Consider the following 22,654-nt stretch of genomic DNA (forward strand, 5'->3'; position numbering starts at 1 on the left):
TATTTCACATTTCTTTAACTTTTACAGTTAGTTATTTTAACTACTTGTATCAGAAATTAGTATAGATACTCATCATTTACAAATTTTGTATACAATAACATACAAAGCTTCAAGAAGAACTTGAAAAAACTGTAAAAAAAAGAATCTATGACTTAGCTCTTAATAAAACTCTCTCCTTCTCGTGGACATAGGCTTCAATAAGCCGAACCACGTATATCGTTGTGCATCTCCTTCTCTTTCTTCTCATCGTCTACATGATTGAATGGTCGTTTACCATTTCCTTCTTCCATCGTCTACACGATTGTACGTTCGTTCACCATTTCCTTCTACCATCATCTATACGATTGCATGATTCTTCCATTGTATACTCAAAGCAATCGCACAGATCAAACAATAAGACATTAGGATTAAAAGAAAGTGAAAAGAACTCAGAAGGCAGAGAACGAGAGAATCAGAGGCAAAAGAGAGAGAAAGAAAAATTAATTATGCATTAATCACCCATCAGAAAAAGTGTTTCTTTCATTTTTCCATCAGACAAAGAGCAGTGGTTCAAACCACGTGTAAGGCATCAGCTGGAAAATCGCTGGGCGTTTAATAGCCAAGTTTTCTACCAAACCAAAATATTTTTGGGGCAAAAGAACTGGGCTCACATTTGGATTAGCAAAGAAAGACCTCACAAATATTTCATCATCTAGGCTGAATTCATCAAATATACAGAAGCAGACCTAACACTATGACAACATTTCAAAAAATTCTATGGAATGTCTACAACAACTTTTTTTTAAAGCTATCATATAGAATATTTGTTGTAGTGGTTGAACATACAGATACCCTGTTCCCCAACAATACACAAACACATAGTATTATTACAATCCCACCTATCTCTCGAATCCTTATAGATATTGAAGTAATGTAACCAACCAGGACATTAGAAGGTACAACAAAACAAGGTTGTGCCATAGAAGTTTAGTCAAAAAGTGAAGGCATAACTAGCCAAATGTAGAGTTGGCAAAATTTCCCTTGGGGTCGGGTCCCCGCAAGGACCCGCCCCAATCATGGTGGGGAATCCCAGGTTTAACCGGGGATGGGGTCAAACCGGAAAAAATTTTTGGGGCTCCGTCCGGGGATGGGTTGAGGACGGGGACGGTATCCTCGCCCCGACCCCGACTAATCCCCTATCCTGATTTGATATGTTTATATTTTTATAAATATATATTTATAATATACAAAATAATTTATTTATATATATGTTTGTAATGTATAGTGTTGGATTGGAACTCAATATTAAATATCCAAATTCTAACTCTAAACCTAAGAAGCCAAGCCCAAACTTAAAAAATTTAAATAAAATCAAAATTTAAACCAAATTTTAATACAAAAATGGGGAATCCTCACGTGGAATTAGTAGGAGATTCCCCGTCAGGGAAACGGGGTCCCCGTAGGGCCCCATTCCCCGTTTCCCCACGGGGATTCCCCACCCCCGTCCCTACCTTCAAATGGCGGGGATGAGGGAGAATTTCCCCATCGGGTCGGGGACAAGGGACGCCCCTGCCCCGCCCCGACCCTGTTGCTAACTCTAGCCAAATGTGACCATTGGTGGACTCCCAAGTCATCATCGCTAGATTTGCAGTGAACAATGAGTTGATTATTAGTACCTTTTAAAACATTTGTTATGTTGACTGTTACTGGTGGAGTTTGGAAGATCGATTCTTCAATGGTGAATAGGCTAGTGAAAAACTACAATGTCAACAAAGATAATACTAGTGTTGAAAATGAACCAATTTAGATGAGAAAACTTGTGCTTTGTTTGTTTTACTTTTATACTTGCTAATAAGTGTAAATGTAATATAAGATATATACTAAAAGCTGATAAACTAGATGATGATTCAATGTTTTGTATTCTTGCCATAAACGAGCACAATTATGGGCATGTATGATAACTTGTTCTCATTCATTATTTATCTCCTTCAAAAAAAAAAAAAAAATATAGTACGATTGTTTAGAATAAGAAGATTCAAACTTCTAAGTTAATGGTCGTGAGTTCTATTCTTTTGTTGAAATCTTTCTTCAAAATCTATTCCTTGTTTTTGTTTTGTTTATTCTATTAATTAAATAAAATATCTAAAAATTATGCAATATTTAGTTTTAGATATTTACTATAAATTTTGAAATATTCATTTCTGTTTTGATAAAAAAGAAGTGGCAATGTCAACAAGAAAAGAGAAACTTAGGCTATTGTTGATGACGAAAAGAGGTTGTTCATTTCGTGGACATCCTAAATTTCTATAGAATTGAATGTCTAGATTAACATATTTATTTTGTGGTATTGTAAGATGCCTTGGCATCTCGAGATTCTTAGGTATCCTAGGATGTTCTTATAGAGGGCATCTCGAGAGTTTTCATATTTCCGAGTTGAGGACATCCCAAAATTAATTTTTTGCCCTTTCTTTTTTCTATACATGTGTGTGTGGTATGCGTGTACATATCACTCTCTAGTTTCATTATATAATTAAAATAAAGATTGTCAATCATATATATCATTTTTTTTGTTATATTGTATTTCTTATAATTTTGTATGCAAGATAGTCAAAGTTATTTTAAAATTAATATTTATTTTGTTAAAAAAATCTTAAATTATGATATATTATTTTGTTCAGAAAAATAACTTATAAAATAATATAAATTGTGTTAATTTAAAAAGAAATTAAAATAGATAAAACAAATATGTTATATAAGTTCAAATTATATTAAATTAATAATAAATTAATTAATAGTTGTAAGGACATTCTTAGAACACTATTTCTCGATTAAAAATCTTACAAAACAAACATAGTTATTAAAATATTTCCAGATATTTGCAAAAATATTTCTACAAAACAAACATGGTAATCTAGGAGATGTCAGACATCTATAATTTTGTATATCTATAATTCTGGGTATCTAAAGATTTCAGTTATCTATATTCCAAAAAACAAACGGACCCTAAGTTTCTATATTTTGTTATCCACTTTCTATTAATGTTTCACAAATCAAGCGAGGTATGTTCAAAACTTTCAAAAAAAATAATCTTCCAAGATGTTTTTTTTTTAAATTTGGTTGGAATCTAAGGACTTATTTCATTCGCAATCTGGATTCTATTTTTTGTTTTCAGATTCAATGAGTTCAGACAATATGTGTTTGGTAGACAATTCGAATTCTGTTCTTGAAAACGGCTTTTGGATTCTGTGATCCAAATAGTGTAAATTCTAAATACAAAATTTTTATGTTTTCATTATATCCAGAATTTGAATTTTAAAATTTAAAATGCAAAATAAAACGAAATAAAAATAAAAACATTTAAAAATATAATATGTCATGTTATAAACTCAATTCAAATGTTTTAAATTAAAAAATATATTTATATAATGTATTATAAATTAGGTTAAGTTCTAAATTTAGTATGTATGGTTTGGATACAGTTCAAAGTTATTCTATACAGTTTAAATCCTATAATTTAGCTCCTATGGTTTGATATAATTAACTTCATATATATATATAGTCTCTATCTTTGTTGAATATTCTTAAACAATCCCTACTATAAAAACTATTCATGAAGCTGTTATCAAATGATAAGGGGTTATTTCTAATTATAAACCATAAGACCTGAATTTTAACTTCTTCCAAACTATATGGATAAAAAATTCAATTTATCCTATAAATTATATAATATTACGGAATAGTAATTATAAAACTATTTTCATAAAAAAATTAATAATTGTTTATTGTCAACTTATATTTAGTGGGTAACTAAATTAATTTGTAATTGTTTAAATTAGAATCTAATTGTATTCTACTACCAAAAACATATCTGAAACATAAAATACAACTTTGTTTTCATTTAATTCCGTGTTTTCAAATTTCTGTTTTAGGTTCTCTATCAAACATGTCCTAACTATTTCTTTATCAAAGATGATAATCATAATTGAAGAATAGGAAGGAAACAAACTTGAATTTCAAAAATAGAAAACTAAAAAATGAAATAACTATCCTAAAGAATTATGCTTACTTGGATGGTATGAGCTTAATTTTCTTTTCCTTATTTAATAATCGGTCGTATATATATGGTAAGATAATAATTATTTAAATATTTTGACTTGAAAAATGTTATACAAGGGAATCGTAGTACGAACATACCATATATATGTTGTTTTAATTATTTTTTTTTTAATTTTTTTTTAAAAAAAATCTTTTTAAGGTTGTTTTAAACTAATTTTTATGATTAAAAAAATGTCAAACTATTTATAGAAATAGGAAAAAAAAATATTGATAGACACTGATAGAGACCATAAGTAAGGGTTAATGTGTCAGCTGTCGCTTTGAGGATGTATTATAAGCATGTAGCCTTAGTATAAAAGGAAGATGTAGTTGAAGAAGCTCGGTTTGGGTATTTTTAACGTGTTAAGGAAGGAGAGTTGCTGTCGAATCGATACTTGAGCTATGAAGAAGTTAATCCAAGATTGCTAGGAAGAAGATTTCCATAGAATTGAGCTAAAGAGTGAAGAATTTCTTTAAGTGTTCAAGAATCTAAGGCCATGCAGATGAGTTATAAGATTTGGTTAATTCTGGAGCTTGTAAGGAAGAATCAGAGCTTGAAATTTTAAGGTAGGCTAGTTAAGACATTTAGGAATAAGTTCTTCGAAGGAAATTTCATGAGATTATGTCTGGAATTTAAGTTATTCAAGCTGAAAATAAAATCTGGAAATTTTGATTAGATGAACAAGCAGGCAGCTAAATCCCATGCATAAGCAAACAACTGACCAGTTGAGGCTAAGTGTGGATGAGCATCCACCACATAGGCGAGATGACACATTCTAACGCTTAGAAGCCTCTTGTATGCTAGTTGCCACCCACCTAGCTAGTTGTAATGTAGAAATTTGGTTAAGTGCGGGAATGCATTAAGTACAATATATTGAGGATGCATCGAGTAGAAAGGGAATGAAAGCAGTGTTGAACTAGATTTGAGGCTTAGCATGTATTAATTTTAATAATAAGTTAAGCTTGAGACGGAGCTAAGTCATTAATCAAAGACTCTTATTATTCTTAAAAGGTAGATGCGTATAAGGGAGGCTTACAACCCTCTGAGGGAGTAACTCAACAGTGAGTGACTAACTACAAAATATTTACTTAGCATTTTACTTATGGGTTTCCAACACATAATTACTTTTATTAGGATTTTTCAATGCATGAGCTAAGCAATAGAACTCGATTAAGAATGCATGATGATGTTTTAAAGATAGATTTTTCATATAATTTCCATGCATTCCAACTATATTTTATGCCATGTTCTAGTATTAAAATGAGTTATTCACTGATTCTCTTAAGTATGTTGAGTATGTTGCTTTATGGTGTTAATATGTATGTTTATACGTAAAACCTACTCCTGAGCATTGATATCAATGGTATGGTAAGGTACCTAGCTATATGACGATCCTTGCCACTGAAGGTTTGATAAGGTAAGCGGGATCCTGTTCAGTTCTACGTGCACGTAAAATCTATATTATTGGCATTGATGAGATCGAGGAAAAAAGCTCTCTCTCAACCAAGGTCACTAGGAATCGAGCAAAATGGCTCATTATCAAGCGAGGGAGTAGAGGAATTTTACAGGAATATTGATGAGTTTTAACCAAGGATTTCATATACTATGGTTTTATGTATTAAATGTTTATTTTTAAACATGTTTATGTCGTGAATTATGAGAGTGTAACTTATTTTAAAAGAAATCACTCACTAGGCATTTAAAGCTCACCCCTTTTAATATTTTCCTTCCCAGGTAATGGTTGAGTCCCGAGGCCTAGCAGTTCTGCCAGTCAGTTTCCCAGAAACCTCAGAGATTCTGAAGCTTAGGTGGCTCATCACGTCTTGGTTTTACTTAGGTCCTATGTTCAAACTATGGGTAGTCAGGGTAGAGTTTGTGTGGTTGATGTACATTTATCGGACCCTTAACCATCATATTTATCAATTTTCTGTTTATATTGATTTTTTTATGTGTTATACTATACGAGAATTTGTATGTCTACATTATATTTGATTATGAGATAATGGTCTACTATAAGATATAAACTGTTTTCAGGTACCCAGGGCATAGGTTCATGGAGGTATGTTGACAGTAATTTTCATAAGAGGATTGGCAATTACTGTCATCACACTCTTCTCGGATTAAGAGGGTAATTCAGGACGGGATGTGACAATGGGGATACCTTATGTCAAAGTAACTGGTAGAGTTGGTAATATTTCTTTTTAGTTTTTATAGATAAAATTGTAGAGATATTGCAATATTGTGTAGAGCGAAAAATAGAAATAGATAGGGTAAATGGAGAGACCATAAACATAAAAGAAAAATATGAATATCGTCAACACACATGAAAAGAGAAAATAGATATGTAAATAAGGAAGATGTTAGTGGTTTATCATTGGGTCAACAATCAAATCTCTCTTTGTATGAAATAAATCGAGTAATAAGGAATATAGTTTGAGAGTAGCATAGCGGAAGCATAGTGATAGTAGAGGTTACGAGATCTTATGAAAAAGATTGTTGAGAAACCTTAACGGGAATAGGTTCGAGCAAATTTCAAGGACGAAATTTTCTTAAGTGGGAAGTAATTATGAAACCCGGATCCCAATTTTCCTACTTAAGCAAGTAATTAAAGAAATAAACCAAGTATAAGTTAAATCTTATGTTGAAGGGAAGAAAAATTCTATGTACTGGAGTAAACATTTGAATAGCTTTGAGTTGGAGCTTAACAGGTAGAAATTTGGCTAAGTATGGAAGCCTAGGATAACCATGCGGTGAGGCTTGTGAGGCATGGGTGGATGGTGAAAATTGGCTATGCGTTGGTCTTGACATTTGAGGGTGTTATGTTGACTAAAGTGGTAGATGCATGAGGGTACCATGCGATGGTTAGGGCATTTGAGGTCAGTGTGGCACAAAGGAGGGTGATGCGATGATCAAGTCATGCGATCAAGTAATATGTAACCATGTGGTTGAAAGGATGCGATGACAAGGGGAACTTGGAGAGCAAGGCTGAGTTAGCAATTCATCTGCATATGTGGCTAAATCGTGAGGAGTTTGAGATTAAGCTAGGAGGAGGTCGATGAATATTAAGGCATGCAAAGAGGACTTGTGCATGGGGAGGGCAATGCAACTTCATGCAAGTAAGAAGTGGCATGGAAGTAGGTGGTGGCAAAGCAAGGTGAAGACACTCCAAAAGTTCCTAAGTAGAGGGTGTCATTCGTTGGAGCCTTAAGAGATGATGAGAATCGGTTGCGAAAAACCTATAAATACAACCTCAAGGCTTCATAGGTGACATGACCTTAATCATGAGTGTTTTGAGAACTCTTGCCTATGAGGATGATCCTTTGATTAGTATGGGTAAGAGTGGCCATATTGCAAACTCTACAAGCATACCTTTTTGGAGATTTGTCTGATTGGGGAGCTGGGAACTCAGTTACACAAGACGGAATTTACTCCTTCCCCGAAGCAGGGGTAAGTAGATAGATTACTCCCTTAAGGGCTAATTCCGGGTCTTGAACATAGTGGCCACATCCTCTCTTTGGAAGAGAGGACCCAGTCATAGTAGGACTATGACTTATTGTTCATTAGAGAAATCAGTGGTACTTAAGAAGTTAGATTAACTACAGGGGAAAAATGGTAAATTGGTCCAACTATACTTACGAGCGATCTGTGAAGGGTTATTACACTGTTGATTGGTTGATATGGACATAGAAATATATCTGTAGTGAGAAAAGTGTAGCTGTTGGTCTTTATGGAGTGTCTGACAGTTAACAGATGATGGATCTCGTGATTAAAGAGTTTAGTCAGCTATTCACATACCGTTGGAACTTCAAACTACAGGTCCATAAGGTCCCCTTGGTAGTTCAATGAGTTCAAGTTGAGAATCAGTTCTTGGGGTTAGTTTGAAGTGTTCAAATTAACAAGAGGAATTTCATTTATATGTGATATAATTGGTATGATGTATGAGATACATTACTTGGAGGAATTAATGTAAATATGATTTACATCAAGTACCATAAAATAGAAAAAGAACTATGGTTTATATGTTTCATGAGATGAAATATTAAAACTATAGGTTATAAATATGATATGGTAAGTTGGTTATCATATTTATTTATAATAAGTTAATTATGTGATAATTAATTCTTTTTCTCTAATAATCAATTGAGTGGGAGGTTATTAGTGGTTTTATGGTAACCGTGAGATAAAAGAAATTTTTTTTCCTAAATTTGGAAGTTACTTCATTCGGAAAAAACTCACGAGATAAGTTATCAAGTGAAAGAGTTTCACTAAGCGATAGTCGTTGAGAGACTAAACGATCATTTAAAAGTTGATAATACGATCATTGAGCTTTTGATCGTTGCTACACGATCGAGTAATAAAAGTCTATGCGATAGGCTTCATTTACTAAACGGTCGAGCATATCGTCTATACGATAGATAGTGTCATATCTCCCACTTGCTTGATTGTCTACTTCATCGTATACCTCCAGTTTCTTCCTCAAGCCAAGATCACACAAAGCCCACAATTCCTAGATTCTCACACCGAGAATACCAAGTAACCATTGTAGTGGTGTTCTCACTTAGTTCGTGGATCGAGTTAGACTCGGTTGGTTTTGTGGAGGCTGTGTTCATTGTGTTCGTGTTGTTCCGGTCATTGCGTTCAAGGGTTGTGTTGGACTCATTGTAGATTGATCGAGGGATTCGTGAAGAATGATTCTTCAAAGGTATGCATCCTCTTTCCTTTGTTTCATCGTATAACATGTTGTAATTTCTTGTTGTGCGTGACCTGTTAGTTTCCTTTCTTGTACTATAATTGTTTATGTTCAATCGAATTGGAATTTGGAACGATCCCTTCCACTGCTCATGAAAATCCTCGTGTTTGATTTCCTTCAGGACTCCCCTTAAAATGATGGTATAAAGAAGTTAAATAGGATAGAAAGTCGACGTAGCACCGCAACGCTCTTTAGAAATTGTGAATTTTAGAGCACTACTTTTCCATGACAGACAAATAATGATGGATAGCAGTAGCTTTTAATGATGCACTAAAGATGATAGCTGACAATAAATCTGCATAAAAAAAATCTCTTCGAAAAATGTGTCGTGCTACCCGTGCTCCACACTTTTTAGGCCTCTTTTGACTTATTCTTTGCTCTAGATCAAAGTTTGACATTTTAAAGGGTATTTAGTCTTTTTACTCAATATTTGGCTCATTCTACTCCAAGTGCTCGTTTCCTACAAAATAAATAAATAAAGCAATGAAGAAATCTTTTATGCAATAAAACCAACAAAATTCTAAGCTTAAGAATGCACATTTGAGGTGCATTCCAGTTGTTGTGATTGTTGATTTAGTTTGTCTGATGGTTTGTGGTTATGTTTATTACTCTAGCCTAGTTGGTTTTCTTCCGTTGTCATGCTTTACTGATTGGTTAATTTTTCCTTAAAAAATAGTCGAGAATTTTGCAGAATATCTTTTCCATATCTGTCTATGCGATTTGTAGATTTTTGTATCTGAATTCCTTATTTTCCTACACAAAATATTTATTCATTTCTAAAAGATATTCTCAAAGCTAGCCTTATTTATATTGTACTCTTATTCAATTTTAGAGTTAGCCACCTTATTAGAAAAGTGTGTATTGAGAGTTTTGAGCGTAGGGGTTGTCTAAGTCTTAGCCTCCATGTATTGTTATTGAAATTCTTTGAATTTGCCGTTGAGATTTTTTGTTCGGCAGCTATTGTAGAACTTGGGAGGAGTTTTATTTGTATTGTATTTAAAGGGAGCCTAATTACGTTAAAGGTGAAGGAATCTCACACTTGGGGGTGCTTAAGTATGTCATGTTGATGGATCTCATACAAGGTTTGAAGAAGCATTATTGTGGAAGTGAGAGAAGCTCAAACTTAGGAGGAGCCTAAGTTAAAACTGAAGAGGAAGCTATATATGAGTCACTGAAGAATGAGTCTATTAGATAAGCACTTTACTTTATAATTACTAAACTCTTTATATAATGAAGTTTCTTTCCACCGGGCACATTTCTCCACCCAGACGTAGGTGATTTTGCACCAAACTGGGTTACCAATCTATGTGTCTCCATATTCATGTCCAATTCTATATTTTCCACTTGTTATACATATTGTTTGTGACATCATGCTTGACATTGAATTGTGCTAGATCCACTCTATTTTTCAATTAGTTTCACGAGTTTTCAAAAGCGTACTAGTTTTGAAAGTAAAAACTTGAGGAGGCCATTTCTAACAATTTCCCAATAATTAGCCACAAAATAAATAAATTGCATAAATTAAAAGAGTGGAGAGAAATGACTCCGATTATTTTTATAGTGGTTCCGAATCCCTACTCCACTCACCTAGGCTCATTTATGTATTACACTGCACAGATTCTCTTTAGGTGAGAACCAAACTGATTTACCACTCTTTTTACGGGTTAAAGAGTCAAACCACAACAAATATTTTTTCATGTTTAAGATTAAATCACTACATTCAAATCCTTTTTTTTTTAAATTTAGGATTAAACTACCACATATGCTCAAATATTCTTTTGAATTCATGATTAAACCACTATGCTCAAACCCAAAGTGCATCCACATGGTATCCTTTGAAATGATATATTCTAACCAATTAGAATATTCACTAAACCAAGCTGGATTAAACCGTCTTGACTTTGTACCAAATTTCTTAAATGGAAAAGTATGATTTCTAGGCTGACTAGGATCTTTCAGTAAATATTCTCTATGAAAGTGATCTCGAATATTATAATTTAAATCATAAATATTGGTTCTAAAACCAGGATCTATAGGTATTTCTTTTAGATTGAATTATGTATAAGACCGATTAGAATCCAAAGCATTTTTCTTTGAAGATGATGTCTTTATTGTCTCTATTGTTGTTTTTCTTTTATAATATCTCTTCATATTGATTCTTATTAACTCTACAAAAGTATTAATAATAAGAATATTACATTCTATTATATAGTTGTAAAAGCATAAAAATTTAGAGTTCAAAAGATTTTAGAACTTACTTACCGAGTTCGTATATCTAAACAAGTGACAACAAATAATCCTCTAGCTTCAAACCTGAAATTAATTTTAAAAACCTATACGAGTAATGTGAATGTAAAAATAACATGGAAACAAATGAAAATATATAAAGCATAATGTGAATATAAAAATTATCTATAAAAAATTAACGGCACAATAAAAATATCTCTCCATAGTGAATTGGAGCTAATTCTATAAAAGTATTAAAAAGTATTACATAGATTTAAAAGTATAAGAACTAAAAAATCTAAGAAGAATTTCAAACTTACATATCAATGTTATGATACGTATAGCTTGACAAATAGAAAAGAAATTATCTTGTACAACTACGAGCCCTATGCCAGTTGAGCTACGTTCATGTTTAAACTAAAAACAAATATATATAATGTGAATATAAAAATTAATTAGGAAAAGAAAAGTAAAGATTGCATATTTAAGAGAATGGTGTTGTGAATTGAGATTAAAAACTTCTAAATTTTGAAGGGAAAAATCTTCCAGCTGCACTGACTTTTTAATTTTTTATAACTAGAGAGACTGATTTACAATTGCAACCTAAAAGGCTAAAATCTATTTTATATTTTAATTTCATATTTAGAATAAAAGAAATTCGTTTTTATGTCCATCAAAGACGGATTCCATTTTAAATCGAGTTTTCTTTCGAAAGATAAATCAGACTTTTTGATGCAGGTGGGACTATTTTAAATCGAACTTGAAAAAATTATCCAGAAGGACTCGGACTTGGGTAATAAAAATGCATTAATTAATTAATATTATTAATTATTACTTCCAAATTTATATTAAAAATACACAAACCGATAATTTGAGGGGCACCCGAGCCCTTAAGTGAGCTCTAACCTTATCCACACCTTAATACAAAATCCATAATAAAAGCTTTTCCAGCAAATTACAAATAAACATATGTAGAAATCAGTTTTGTTTTCCTTACTTCCTTTGTTAATAATATATTATGTTTATTTCCTTTTAAAAGTTATTTACTAACAAATTATTTATTCTTAAAGTATTGTATTGAATTTTCTAAAAAGTCTGTGTTCGCATGAGATTTCAAGAGAAATTTATTTCGTGGAATTTGAACTTTATATTTGTATTAATTTTGTGGAAAGTGAGTACAATGTTTAATACATAATGTTTTGATGCTTTCAAAATAAGCTATAGTCTTTAAGCTGGTTGATCTTCTTGAATGATAGACCTTTGAGCTTGTTAATCTTCTTGGATGATCAGCCTTTGGACTTGTTGATCTTCTTTGGGCTTGATGATCTTCTTAGATGATCGACCTTTGGGCTTGTTGATCTTCTTTAATGATTGACCTTTGGGCTTGATGATCTTCTTTGATGATCGGCCTTTGGGTTTAATGATCTTCTTGGACGACCTTTGGGCTTGTTGATCTTCTTGGACGATCGACCTTTGGGCTTGTTGATCTTCTTGGAGGATCAACCTTTGGACTTGTTGTTTGGATGATCGCTTTTGGACTTGATGATCTTCTTGGAGAATCAACCTTTGGACTTGATGATCTTCTTGGATGATCTGCCTTTGGGCTTGTTGATCTTCTTGGAGGATTAGTGTTCGCACGAGACTTCCAGAGAAACTTGTTTTGTGGAGTTGAGGTGTTGATGTTGATGTTGATTTGATGCGATGTGGTTCAATCTCTAGTACTTGATCCTCTGATTCTCTCCTAGTTGAATGCGTACGCTTGATTTGAGGAAGCGAAACACGTGATAATCTTAGAGTTGAAGTCTTGGAAGAATGCTTGTATCTCCAAAGGACTTCGATCTTCAGAATTCTTGTATCTTAAAAGGAATTTGGTTTTCAGAACTTTGATATGTCTTCTGATCTTCAGAGCTTTAGTGTTTTCTGATCTTTAGAGATTTGATATATCTTGTGATCTTCAAAGTTTTAGTGTCTTCGGATTTTCAAAGTTTGTTTTTTAGATCCTTGGAGCTTCAGATATTCAAAGAGATTTTGCCTTCCATTCCTTCTCTAAATAAAGAGGTAGTGCCTCTATTTATAGAGGTTTGTTATGGGCCTTACATAAGTTTGGGCCCAAATTGGGCTTGGTTGGTCCATGGGTCTGGCCATTGGGCCCAATTAATTGGATTTAGGTCGGATTTGACATTTCGGTCAAATTCAACCTATTGTTGGGCTTAGTTGAATTTTAACCCAAATAATAATATCAAATTAGGCAAAATTAATTTATTTGATTCAACGGTCACGATGAAACCACGTGGCATCATTCGACTTTGTCTTCAACTTCAATTTGAGACACATATCACCTCCTAGTTGGTCTCAAAGTTGATGATTTGGAATTTCGTCATTAATTTAATGAATGATGTGACAGTTTGTGATTGGTCCAAAATTTCTCCTTCACCTAAAATTTGGAATATAGAAAATGTTTTCAATTTTTTCCCAAAAACATACTATTATTACTTTCAAAACAAGAAATGACGAATAGAAAAATGAAATGATGTAATTGTTGTTTTTCTTTTCTCTTATTTCATTTTTTAACCTTACTTGTTTTTTAGTACAAAGGAATTGTCACAAGGCAAGTAAATTGTGTCATTCACAATCAAGGTTCGAAAATATCGATGTTGATGGAAATATCGATATCATGGAAATTTCTAGAAACTTTATGGAAGTTATTGGAAGTTGTTGGAAATTATCATAATTAGTTAATGAAACTTTGATTGTGACTTAATTAGACTATATTTGACAATTTTTAATCACCATTTTTATAAAGTAAGATAACATTTAGATGTATAGTGTAATATATGTGTAGATGCTTATGCGATAGTAGAAATTTAAAAAAGAAATGGAAAAATAATTACAAAATAATATCAAATACTCATAATTAATCGCAAAATTGAAGTACATTAAATGTTTGCATACAAAAAATTGTAAATTATTTATTATAAAATGTACATGGCTACTACAAAAAAGATGACCTTGGAGCATCTAATCCATAATGTTGATAATTCTGGTACAAACTACAATATTACTCCCAGATCATCCTATACTGGAAAAACAAAACTTACATCAATTCAATTTTGAGGTGAAATAATGTGAAACCTTAATGTAAAAGTGTTTGAGTGAAGTTAAAAATAAATATATGTTATTTTTCTCAAATTTGGTTTCTTGGAAATGAAATCTTTGGATGGTAAAAAAAAAAAAGAAAAACAAAGAAAACTTACATCAATTCAATTTTGAGGTAAAAAAATGTGAAAAACAAAAAAAGTTATGAATGAGTTAAAAATAAATATATGATATTTTGCTCAATTTTGATTTTTTGAAAATGAAAGCTTTGGATGGTATAAAAATAAAATTCAAATCAATTCAATTTTTAGTATTTAAGGTGAAATTATACCATTCGTGTAATAAAGACAAGTCCATAAATCTTAAGAAACTTCCATTAAGCTATTTTTATTGTAAAAAAAAAAAAACCAAAATTTAATCGAAATTTCGAGATTTCAAGAGATGGGAGAAAATAAATTTCAAGCCTATCAAAATTTTGAAATCTCAAGATTTCGACCGAAATTTTAAATTATGTTCACAATGTACCTAACTTAAAATTAATATTTTTGTAAAGAAAAAAATATTGAAAATTATTATCTTTTCTGTAAAAATACAATATAGGTTACCAACATACAATATAAGGGATCTTACAATTGCATATGTTTTATACGGAAAGATAGTAATTAAAAAATAGGTCAACAAAGAAAATCTAATATGCTCATATTTATCCTTTTTAATTCTTTTTAATGGTAAATATTGAGGTTAAATTACTTTTACATTTATCCTTTTTTCTACTACTCAATCAGATCAGGACCGTTTCTTCTATCTCAACAAAATCCATATACATGACATATATAAATTTTAAATTGATGAAGAGGGGATATTATATCATATATTATATATATCTTCAATTTAAGTGTATATATATTCTCATCCCATTATAAATAATTAGTTCTTTTTTTAACGGTTGGAAGACAAAGTTATACCAATATGCACAATGATATTAACTTCTCAAACAAAAGCAAAAACAACCCATTTCAAAAACCACTTCTTTCAAATAGCCAAATATATAGTTGTTTTTTTGGACAATAGTTTGGAAATTTCTTCAAGGGTGTGGTTAAACCCCTCCTTTTTCATAGCACTAACTATATAACTATTAAAGCATAGTTCAGCCTATACGCACGTATATAGATGATCTGTTATGAAATAAAAATGTATGTGATTTGAATCTTCTTATTTCTTATTGTACTAAAAATAGGAGTAATGTTGTATCAATCTCCACACATCCTTTAATCACACAAAACAAAAACAAATATATAATTTTTTTTTTTTAAAAAAAGAAAATTTTCGTACTTGACATTTTTTGATTGAACACTTTTGATGGACTACATAAATATGTGTGTAACTTAGATGCACCCATATCTTTTTGAAAAAGAAAATACTAAATTACATAAAAGCAATAGCCAAGAGAGATGACATATACATGAGATTTCCTTCCATAAATACTCAAATCAAATTATAAAACTCTCTTCACATATTCATGTCCCCTTTGGCATCAAAATTTTTCTCCCCTCCCCAAATGAAGAAGAAGAAAATTCTAAGCACCATCCTCGTCCTCTTCTTCTTCTCATCATTCTCCTTCTTCATGTTCATCATACATCCAGATAGGTTTTACCTACACGACGTCGTTTTTGAGGTTCGAGTCATCAATGGCTTCAGAAACAACTCGTCTTTGCCTTTAGTAATATGGTGCTCTTCAAAAGAGAGTGATTTGGGTGGGAGGGCATTGCAAGAGCACGATGATTTCAGCTGGAAAGTGACAACAAAACTTTGGAAGAGCAACCAATTCTCTTGTACCATGAAATGGGATGCCAAAAGGAGATCATTTGATGCGTTTAAGGTTCCTAGGGACTTTTACCGATGTGGGAATTTCAAGAAGTGTTCTTGGTTGGTTACTGAAGATGGCTTCTATTTTAGCCCTGATGAAGTTAATTGGAAGAAAGATTTTCAGTGGTGATTAAACACACAATTTTTGTCAAGTAATTTTGTTTTTCTTTTCCTTTTTAGTTCAATAATATGTGAAGTAGAAGATTTGAAGAACTCCAGATATTTAAATCCATGATATATATTTTATGTCAATTGAGTTTTTTGGGAACTCTTTGTTATGTATTTCTTGTTGACTGAGTTTTTTTTTGTTTAAATATATATATATATGTGAGTGTTCAAACTAGCCTATGCATAACTCAACTAATCTGACACAGGACAATCCGCTTGACCTCTACAACATTTAAGTGTCAAAAAAATTTGTAGGATACTAAATTCTTGGTAGGTGATCACCATAGATTAAACCCATGACTTCTTAATTCTTTATCAAGATCATTCCCCATATTTACCTTTAGGTCAACCCTAATTGTTATATTTTTTAAAATGTTGAGATTTAATAGTTTTTCTCTTAAATGACTTAGTTCATTCACCCGATATTTACCATTAGGTCAATTCTATCAATCGCATTAATTAACATCTATAGAATAGAATAATAAAAATTTTGAAAACTTAAATTATCAATTGATCCAAAAACTTAAATTTGTGATTGAAGGTAAATATAATCTTATAACTATTCCGAAACTTATAATAATGACCATTAAATTAGAAAAAGAGCACCAAAACAAAATGGACAAACATTTATCTAATATTTTTTCTTTCTTTTATTGTACTTTCGTATATACAAAAATTGTTTCAGACATGAGTTTATCCTCTTTAATTTTGTTTATTGTTTATTGAGTTTGTGAACTATAATTTTTTTATTGTTTATTGAGTTTATCGAGTTTAATTAGTTTTGTTACATTGTTTACAGATCACTCTCTCCCACCACATAAAGAAAGAAATGTGACATTGATGAAAAGGCAAGAGCACTTAGATTTCCTATTGTAATGAACATATTATTGTAATTATAGTAATGTTTTTATTCTTTCTTAGTTTTTATTTCATCACATACATTATTCGAGTTGAATTAAGCATACCTTAATATTTACATTTATGTTCAATGCATTGTTTAACATTTATTTTCTCATCTTGGTAGTGAAATTTTATGTAGTGGGTGGTATATTGCAATTTTTTTTAAAGGAATTTGGCATTGAATTTAGAAATAAATGATTTTATTTATTGTTTGTTTTTTCACAACTAATAGGATATGAAAATTATAACATTAAACTTTGAGGAAACGAGTAGACATTACACTAAAATATGTACCTTTGGAAAGAAAATAAATTGGTTTAAATTTAGGACTGTTTTTAAATATAGAAAAATGAATTAAAATATTTACAAAGTATAGTAAAATTTTATAACTATTAATGACAGATACTGATAGATTATAATAGACTTCTGTCAGTGTCTATCAGTGATATTGATAGACACAACATATATCATTGATAGTTCTAAAATTTTACTATATCTTATAAATATTTTCAATAGTTTTACCATTTGAAATAATTTTCCTTAAATTAATGTAAAATGTAACTATATGAAAATATTTAATTAAAGAAATAATAATATACAATGTGTGAAAATTAAAAAGAAAAGAAAAAAAAAAAAAAAAGAGAGGCTGAGAGACATGTGTGCATCATATATAGAAGGCCACCTCACACACTTTATATGTGTTGGATTGGATACCTTTTTCTCCCATTATAAACTGTTGGGAGAAATTTACCATATTGGAAAGAAACAACACAAATTAAATAGGATGTTAAAATTTGGTTAAATTACAATAATATTTTCTAAATTTATATGCTTCTGTCAATTTGTCTGATCTTTTATATAAATATTTGAACTTTTAATTTTATATACGATAAATCTTTGACATATAATATTAACTGATTTATTATATATAAAATTAAATTTTTTGATCAATGAATTCAACACTTTCAATTTTATATCTAGTGAACTGTAATTTTTTTTAAAAATCGAATAGGTCAAAAATTTATTAGACACTAAATTGAGCTTATTGAGCTTATTGAAACAAAAATGAAACATGAAGGATGTATACAATATTTTAGAGGAAAAAAAAATCAAAATTCAATTTAAAGAGTCAATTTTAAGTTTAGTTACGTGAGTAAGAAACATTAATTNTTTAAGATTGAATACTTGATCTTCTACCCACGTTGATACACTAAAAATGTGAATTAAAGATGAGTAGACACAACCATATTTGTACACGAAGGTGTTAAGAGGATAATATATTCCTACACAAAATTAGGTATGAGATACATGCAACGTGACAATAGCTTAAATAGAGGACTATATTTATGGCATATAAAAACGTTTTCCACGTAGAACAAGGTATATGTGCCATAGAAGGTTGTTTTCACTTTTTAATCAATATAAAGTTCAACAGTAATTGACATATATTTTCTCTCTAGAATTGAGACGTTTAAATCCTCCCACCCCATTTGTATTAAAAACAAATCGTGGAGAGGAAGTGTAAAAAACTTAGTAACTAGGGTGGTTTCAAGACTTTGATACAAACTTTTCTTTTTAATAAATGTTAAAACCATAGGAAGGAAATTGAAATGAAACAAGTATAAAATTCCAAAAAATAGAAAACTAAAAAAAAATTATTATCAAACGAGTTTTTAGTTTTCTCTAAAAATTGATGTATCAATTTAGTATTAGTTTGAGCAAAAAACCAACCTTAATAACTCAATAACTCACATACCATGCTATGTAGTACAACAGAGATCATTGGTTATGAGATTAAGGATGTATTTTGATTGCTTTTTTCAAGAATTTAGTTTTGAAAAAAAAAAAAAAAAAGAGTTCTTAGTTTTCTCTAACAGTGCATGACATTTGTAGAAATATGTTATATGGAGCACACAAAACAAACATAAGTATGAAAATCCTTTTGAGAAAATATAACCAAACATATGAGTTTTTAATTCAAAAGTATTTTTATAGAAAATGATTAAAAGAAAATGAAAAACATTTTTTTTTCTTTATTTGAGATTCTAAGCATTTCTTAGAGAGATGACCTACTAATTGACAAAATGAGAAAGATTAAACAGTTTCACATGACAAATGTTTGATGATATCATTCATCACGACCATTGACCTATAAATAATTGTTAAAAAATCTGTGAAAACCCGACAATTTGGTGACTGTTTTGAACAGAGTGGATAATGTCCATTAACAACAAAGATACTGTTGGATCACATTCAAAGGATATATATATCACCCATGCCTGCCTCTTGGTGTTGCCTCCAATACACAAAATTGGAGAACAGAAAGAAAAATCAGCATAAAAAGTTGGAGAGCTCTCTCTTATGATCTCAAATGTTATTTAATGATAGAGACTAATCACAAATACCAATTTGTGACCAAAGCATAAGTCTTTTTTCATCTATAGTAATTTTTCTTTGTATTACGAGATATCTCGGTATGTATTTTTTCATCACTACTCAACACAAAAGTTTAAACGGATTGAACCTTCATTATCATTGTGAATATATCAAGAATATAAAATGATATAAATTTAAGAAAGTTTGCAGGCATTTAAATTTATTATGCTCAAATAAATTTAATCATTTATTTACGGGGCAATTGCAACTTTAATAAAAAAATTTGAAAATTGAGTGTGTCCCTAGGTTTTGCTTTTTTGCAAACATGGCAAAAAACTTTTGCCTGAAAATTTGATTACTGTCTGATTTATATGTGATTGTCATTTGATTTTTATATGATTGCAATGTCATTATCACACCTACAATTACAAAAAAGTTGAAGTCATGATTTTGATTTCTTAAAATGTATTTGACATTTCATGCAAATTTACTTTATTTATTATCATTTGTTAATGAAGATAAGCAAGAAAAAATCATAAACTTTTCTCTTTTCCATCTTATCCTTTACTAATATGGTTGAGAATTGAGATTTCTCTTTCATCTCCATTCCTCTCTTTTCATCACATTCTTATGGTTTCCCATTCACAAAACACAAAATTGTATGGTTGGGTGGCTTCAGCCACAATTAATGGTTAGGTGCTTTCAGCTTGTATGGTCTCTTTCTCACAAACCATAACATTATTTTGTAAAAGAAAAAGTCATGTTGAATGAGGAGTGTAGTTTCCATAAAATGTGGTGACATTTCTTTGGTAGAGGTTTGGGAAAATCATTTCAATAAGGGTAAAAATATGATTCTTTTTTAAATGAAATGGGACATATTGGAAGACACTTGCAAGAATTATTTTCTCTAAAACAGTACTCTTGCATATGACCAATATTTAATGAGTGCGCAACACCAACAACACAATATAAATAATATGTTCGAGAATATTTATAAAATATTACATGTACACGTACACGTTAACTCTTATGTTTAAACTTTTTAAGTTAGTAGTGATTTAAAATGATATTAAGACAACATATGAGAATTTTTATGTTCATGTTGGTCATTTTTAGAAACTATAAATTGTTTAGGCATACGAGACTTCGACATTACATTCACCTAACAAATTCTTTAAATAATTAGCATAAGAACATCAAATAATGCTAAAGTGAAGCTTGTCACATTCCAAATCGATATTTGATTACCATTTTATTTACTTGGCTATGCTCAGACCGATATTTGATGTTCTTATTCCATATGGGTTATTGGTCTAAGCATAGCTAAGTAAATAAAATACTGATAACCTATTTAGAATTGTGCTCCTCTTGAGTCTTGAGGATGAGCTCAATCAACCCTACAATTCATCCTTAAAGATTCATCCTTAAGTTTCAAATGCAGTTATTTGGTGTCACTATACACAAGATATAATTGGAATTGACTGCCATTTTCAACCTCTCTTTGTATTTTAGCTTACCAAAACTTCCCTGTTTGAAGAGTAATGTATATAGAATTTTTAAAAGTTTCTTAGAATTGAGGGGAGGGTGAGCAATATATTTGATATCTTTTTTTTTTTTCTCTTTCTTTTTCTTTTTGCTTAGTTCTTTTCCTTTCTCCCATTAATCATTTGGAAAACAAAAGCCATTTTTATTAGTATACATATAAGCTATTTTTACTCCAAAATTTAGTGTATAATTGAAAAATAACATTTTTATTGGTATATGAAGCATGTATGATAAAGTAAAAGTAATTCGTACAACATAATGCATACGAAAGTATATAACAAAATTTTAAAAACATTGACTAGATGAAGGATAAATTGATAATTCACATGACTCTTTTTCTTTTTTCTTTTCTCTTTTTTCCCATTTTTTTTTTTACTTTGAGGTACGAGAATTGATACGGATCATGACCATTGAGTCGCCATTAATAAACTTTTGTTGTTTTTAAAAAATTTATAGCTTTTAGGTGTGAAATTTACGTCTTGATGATTATAAAAATGCATTAAAGATGAATGTTGAAAAGATGGAGATAACTTTTAATGAGGATGCATTGAAGTTGATGGTTAAAAGAGAAGATGATTTATTTAATGCTTTATTTTGACTTTTAGCTTCTTCACATTAAGTAGATTAGAATCTCTACATGACTACATAAAATCTTCCATCCTTTCATTTGTAATCACAATTTTTATGAATGAAATTTGAGATCTCATATTTGAGACTTTTTGCTTAGAAACTTGCAATGCTTGTGATAAAATACATCCGAGTCATTCAATCTAATCTTGATCAAAGTTTGATTGTAGAATGACTCAATTTAGAACAAGATTTCCAAATATTGCTTCTAGATCTTCAGTCTAAGAGGTAATCTAATTCTAGTCTTTTCTCTTCGTTGATCTAAATTCGTACAAGAAGATGTTACTTTTTGTTATTGCTGATCTTGGTTGTCCTTATTTTCTTTCATACGCCTTATTGTATATCTGACTTCTAGAATTTTGTGTGGTCTTAGGCCCTCGAATTGTCCTTTTTTTTTTTTTTTTTTGGTTGTAGATTTTTTTTTAATTCTTTTTGTTTTTGGTGGCTGCAGTTTGTTCTTGTCATTTCTATCTACTTGTCTTATGTGATCAAATATATATTTCATGTTTCTCATTCTGAAGGGTTTTCTTGTGAGCCACATTTATGTTTTTGGTGAAGAAAGCCTGTGGCATTGTTCAATACTTGTTTATTCTTCTACGCAATTGTTGGTGTGATTGCATTATGATAAATTGTTGAGGGTGGTCAAATTAGAGAGACTTTTTCATTAAAGGGTTTTAGTTGAAAGATTGTTCAACCAAATGATGAAAAGGTTGATGAAGCTTCATGCATAGTGACATTGAATTTAGAGGGAGCCTAAATCTAACAGTTCTATTGGAGAAGAAGCAACAAGTTTAGGGAGAGACTAAATAGTTCATTAGAAGAAAGCCATTGGTGTATAAAAATAGAATATTGGTGTATCAAAATAGCTTGTTTAGTGGATAAGTATTCTTTGTAATCACTATACTAGTGAAACTTTTTTCATTTAGGTACAAGTGCATCCCAGACGTAGGTATCATCTCTAATCTCTTTCTTATGTTAATCTTGTTGTAAGACATGGTTATGAATTTGTGTGTCACACCTCCTCC

At 30.6% G+C, this 22,654-nt stretch overlaps 1 protein-coding gene across 2 annotated transcripts; it reads left to right on the forward strand.

The window, feature by feature from the left end:
- Positions 1-15,604: 15,604 nt before the first annotated feature.
- Positions 15,605-17,136, forward strand: LOC120068323 (S-protein homolog 5-like). 2 transcript variants are annotated; one of them, XM_039020049.1, is made up of 2 exons: positions 15,605-16,139; positions 16,981-17,136. In XM_039020049.1, coding segments are annotated over exons 1-2 (474 nt in total). In that variant the 5' UTR covers positions 15,605-15,666; the 3' UTR covers positions 16,982-17,136. The 2 variants fall into 2 exon arrangements, with proteins under 2 accessions (XP_038875977.1, XP_038875976.1); XM_039020048.1 differs by having other exon boundaries at positions 15,608-16,165.
- The last annotated feature ends 5,518 nt before the right edge of the window (positions 17,137-22,654 follow it).

This window comes from Benincasa hispida, chromosome 12, assembly GCF_009727055.1.
Source record: "Benincasa hispida cultivar B227 chromosome 12, ASM972705v1, whole genome shotgun sequence".
Classification (NCBI taxonomy): domain Eukaryota; kingdom Viridiplantae; phylum Streptophyta; class Magnoliopsida; order Cucurbitales; family Cucurbitaceae; genus Benincasa; species Benincasa hispida.

Coding starts and splice junctions, on each gene's coding strand:
- LOC120068323 (XM_039020048.1), top strand. CDS start 15,667: ATGTCCCCTTTGGCATCAAAATTTTTCTCCCCTCCCCAAATGAAGAAG.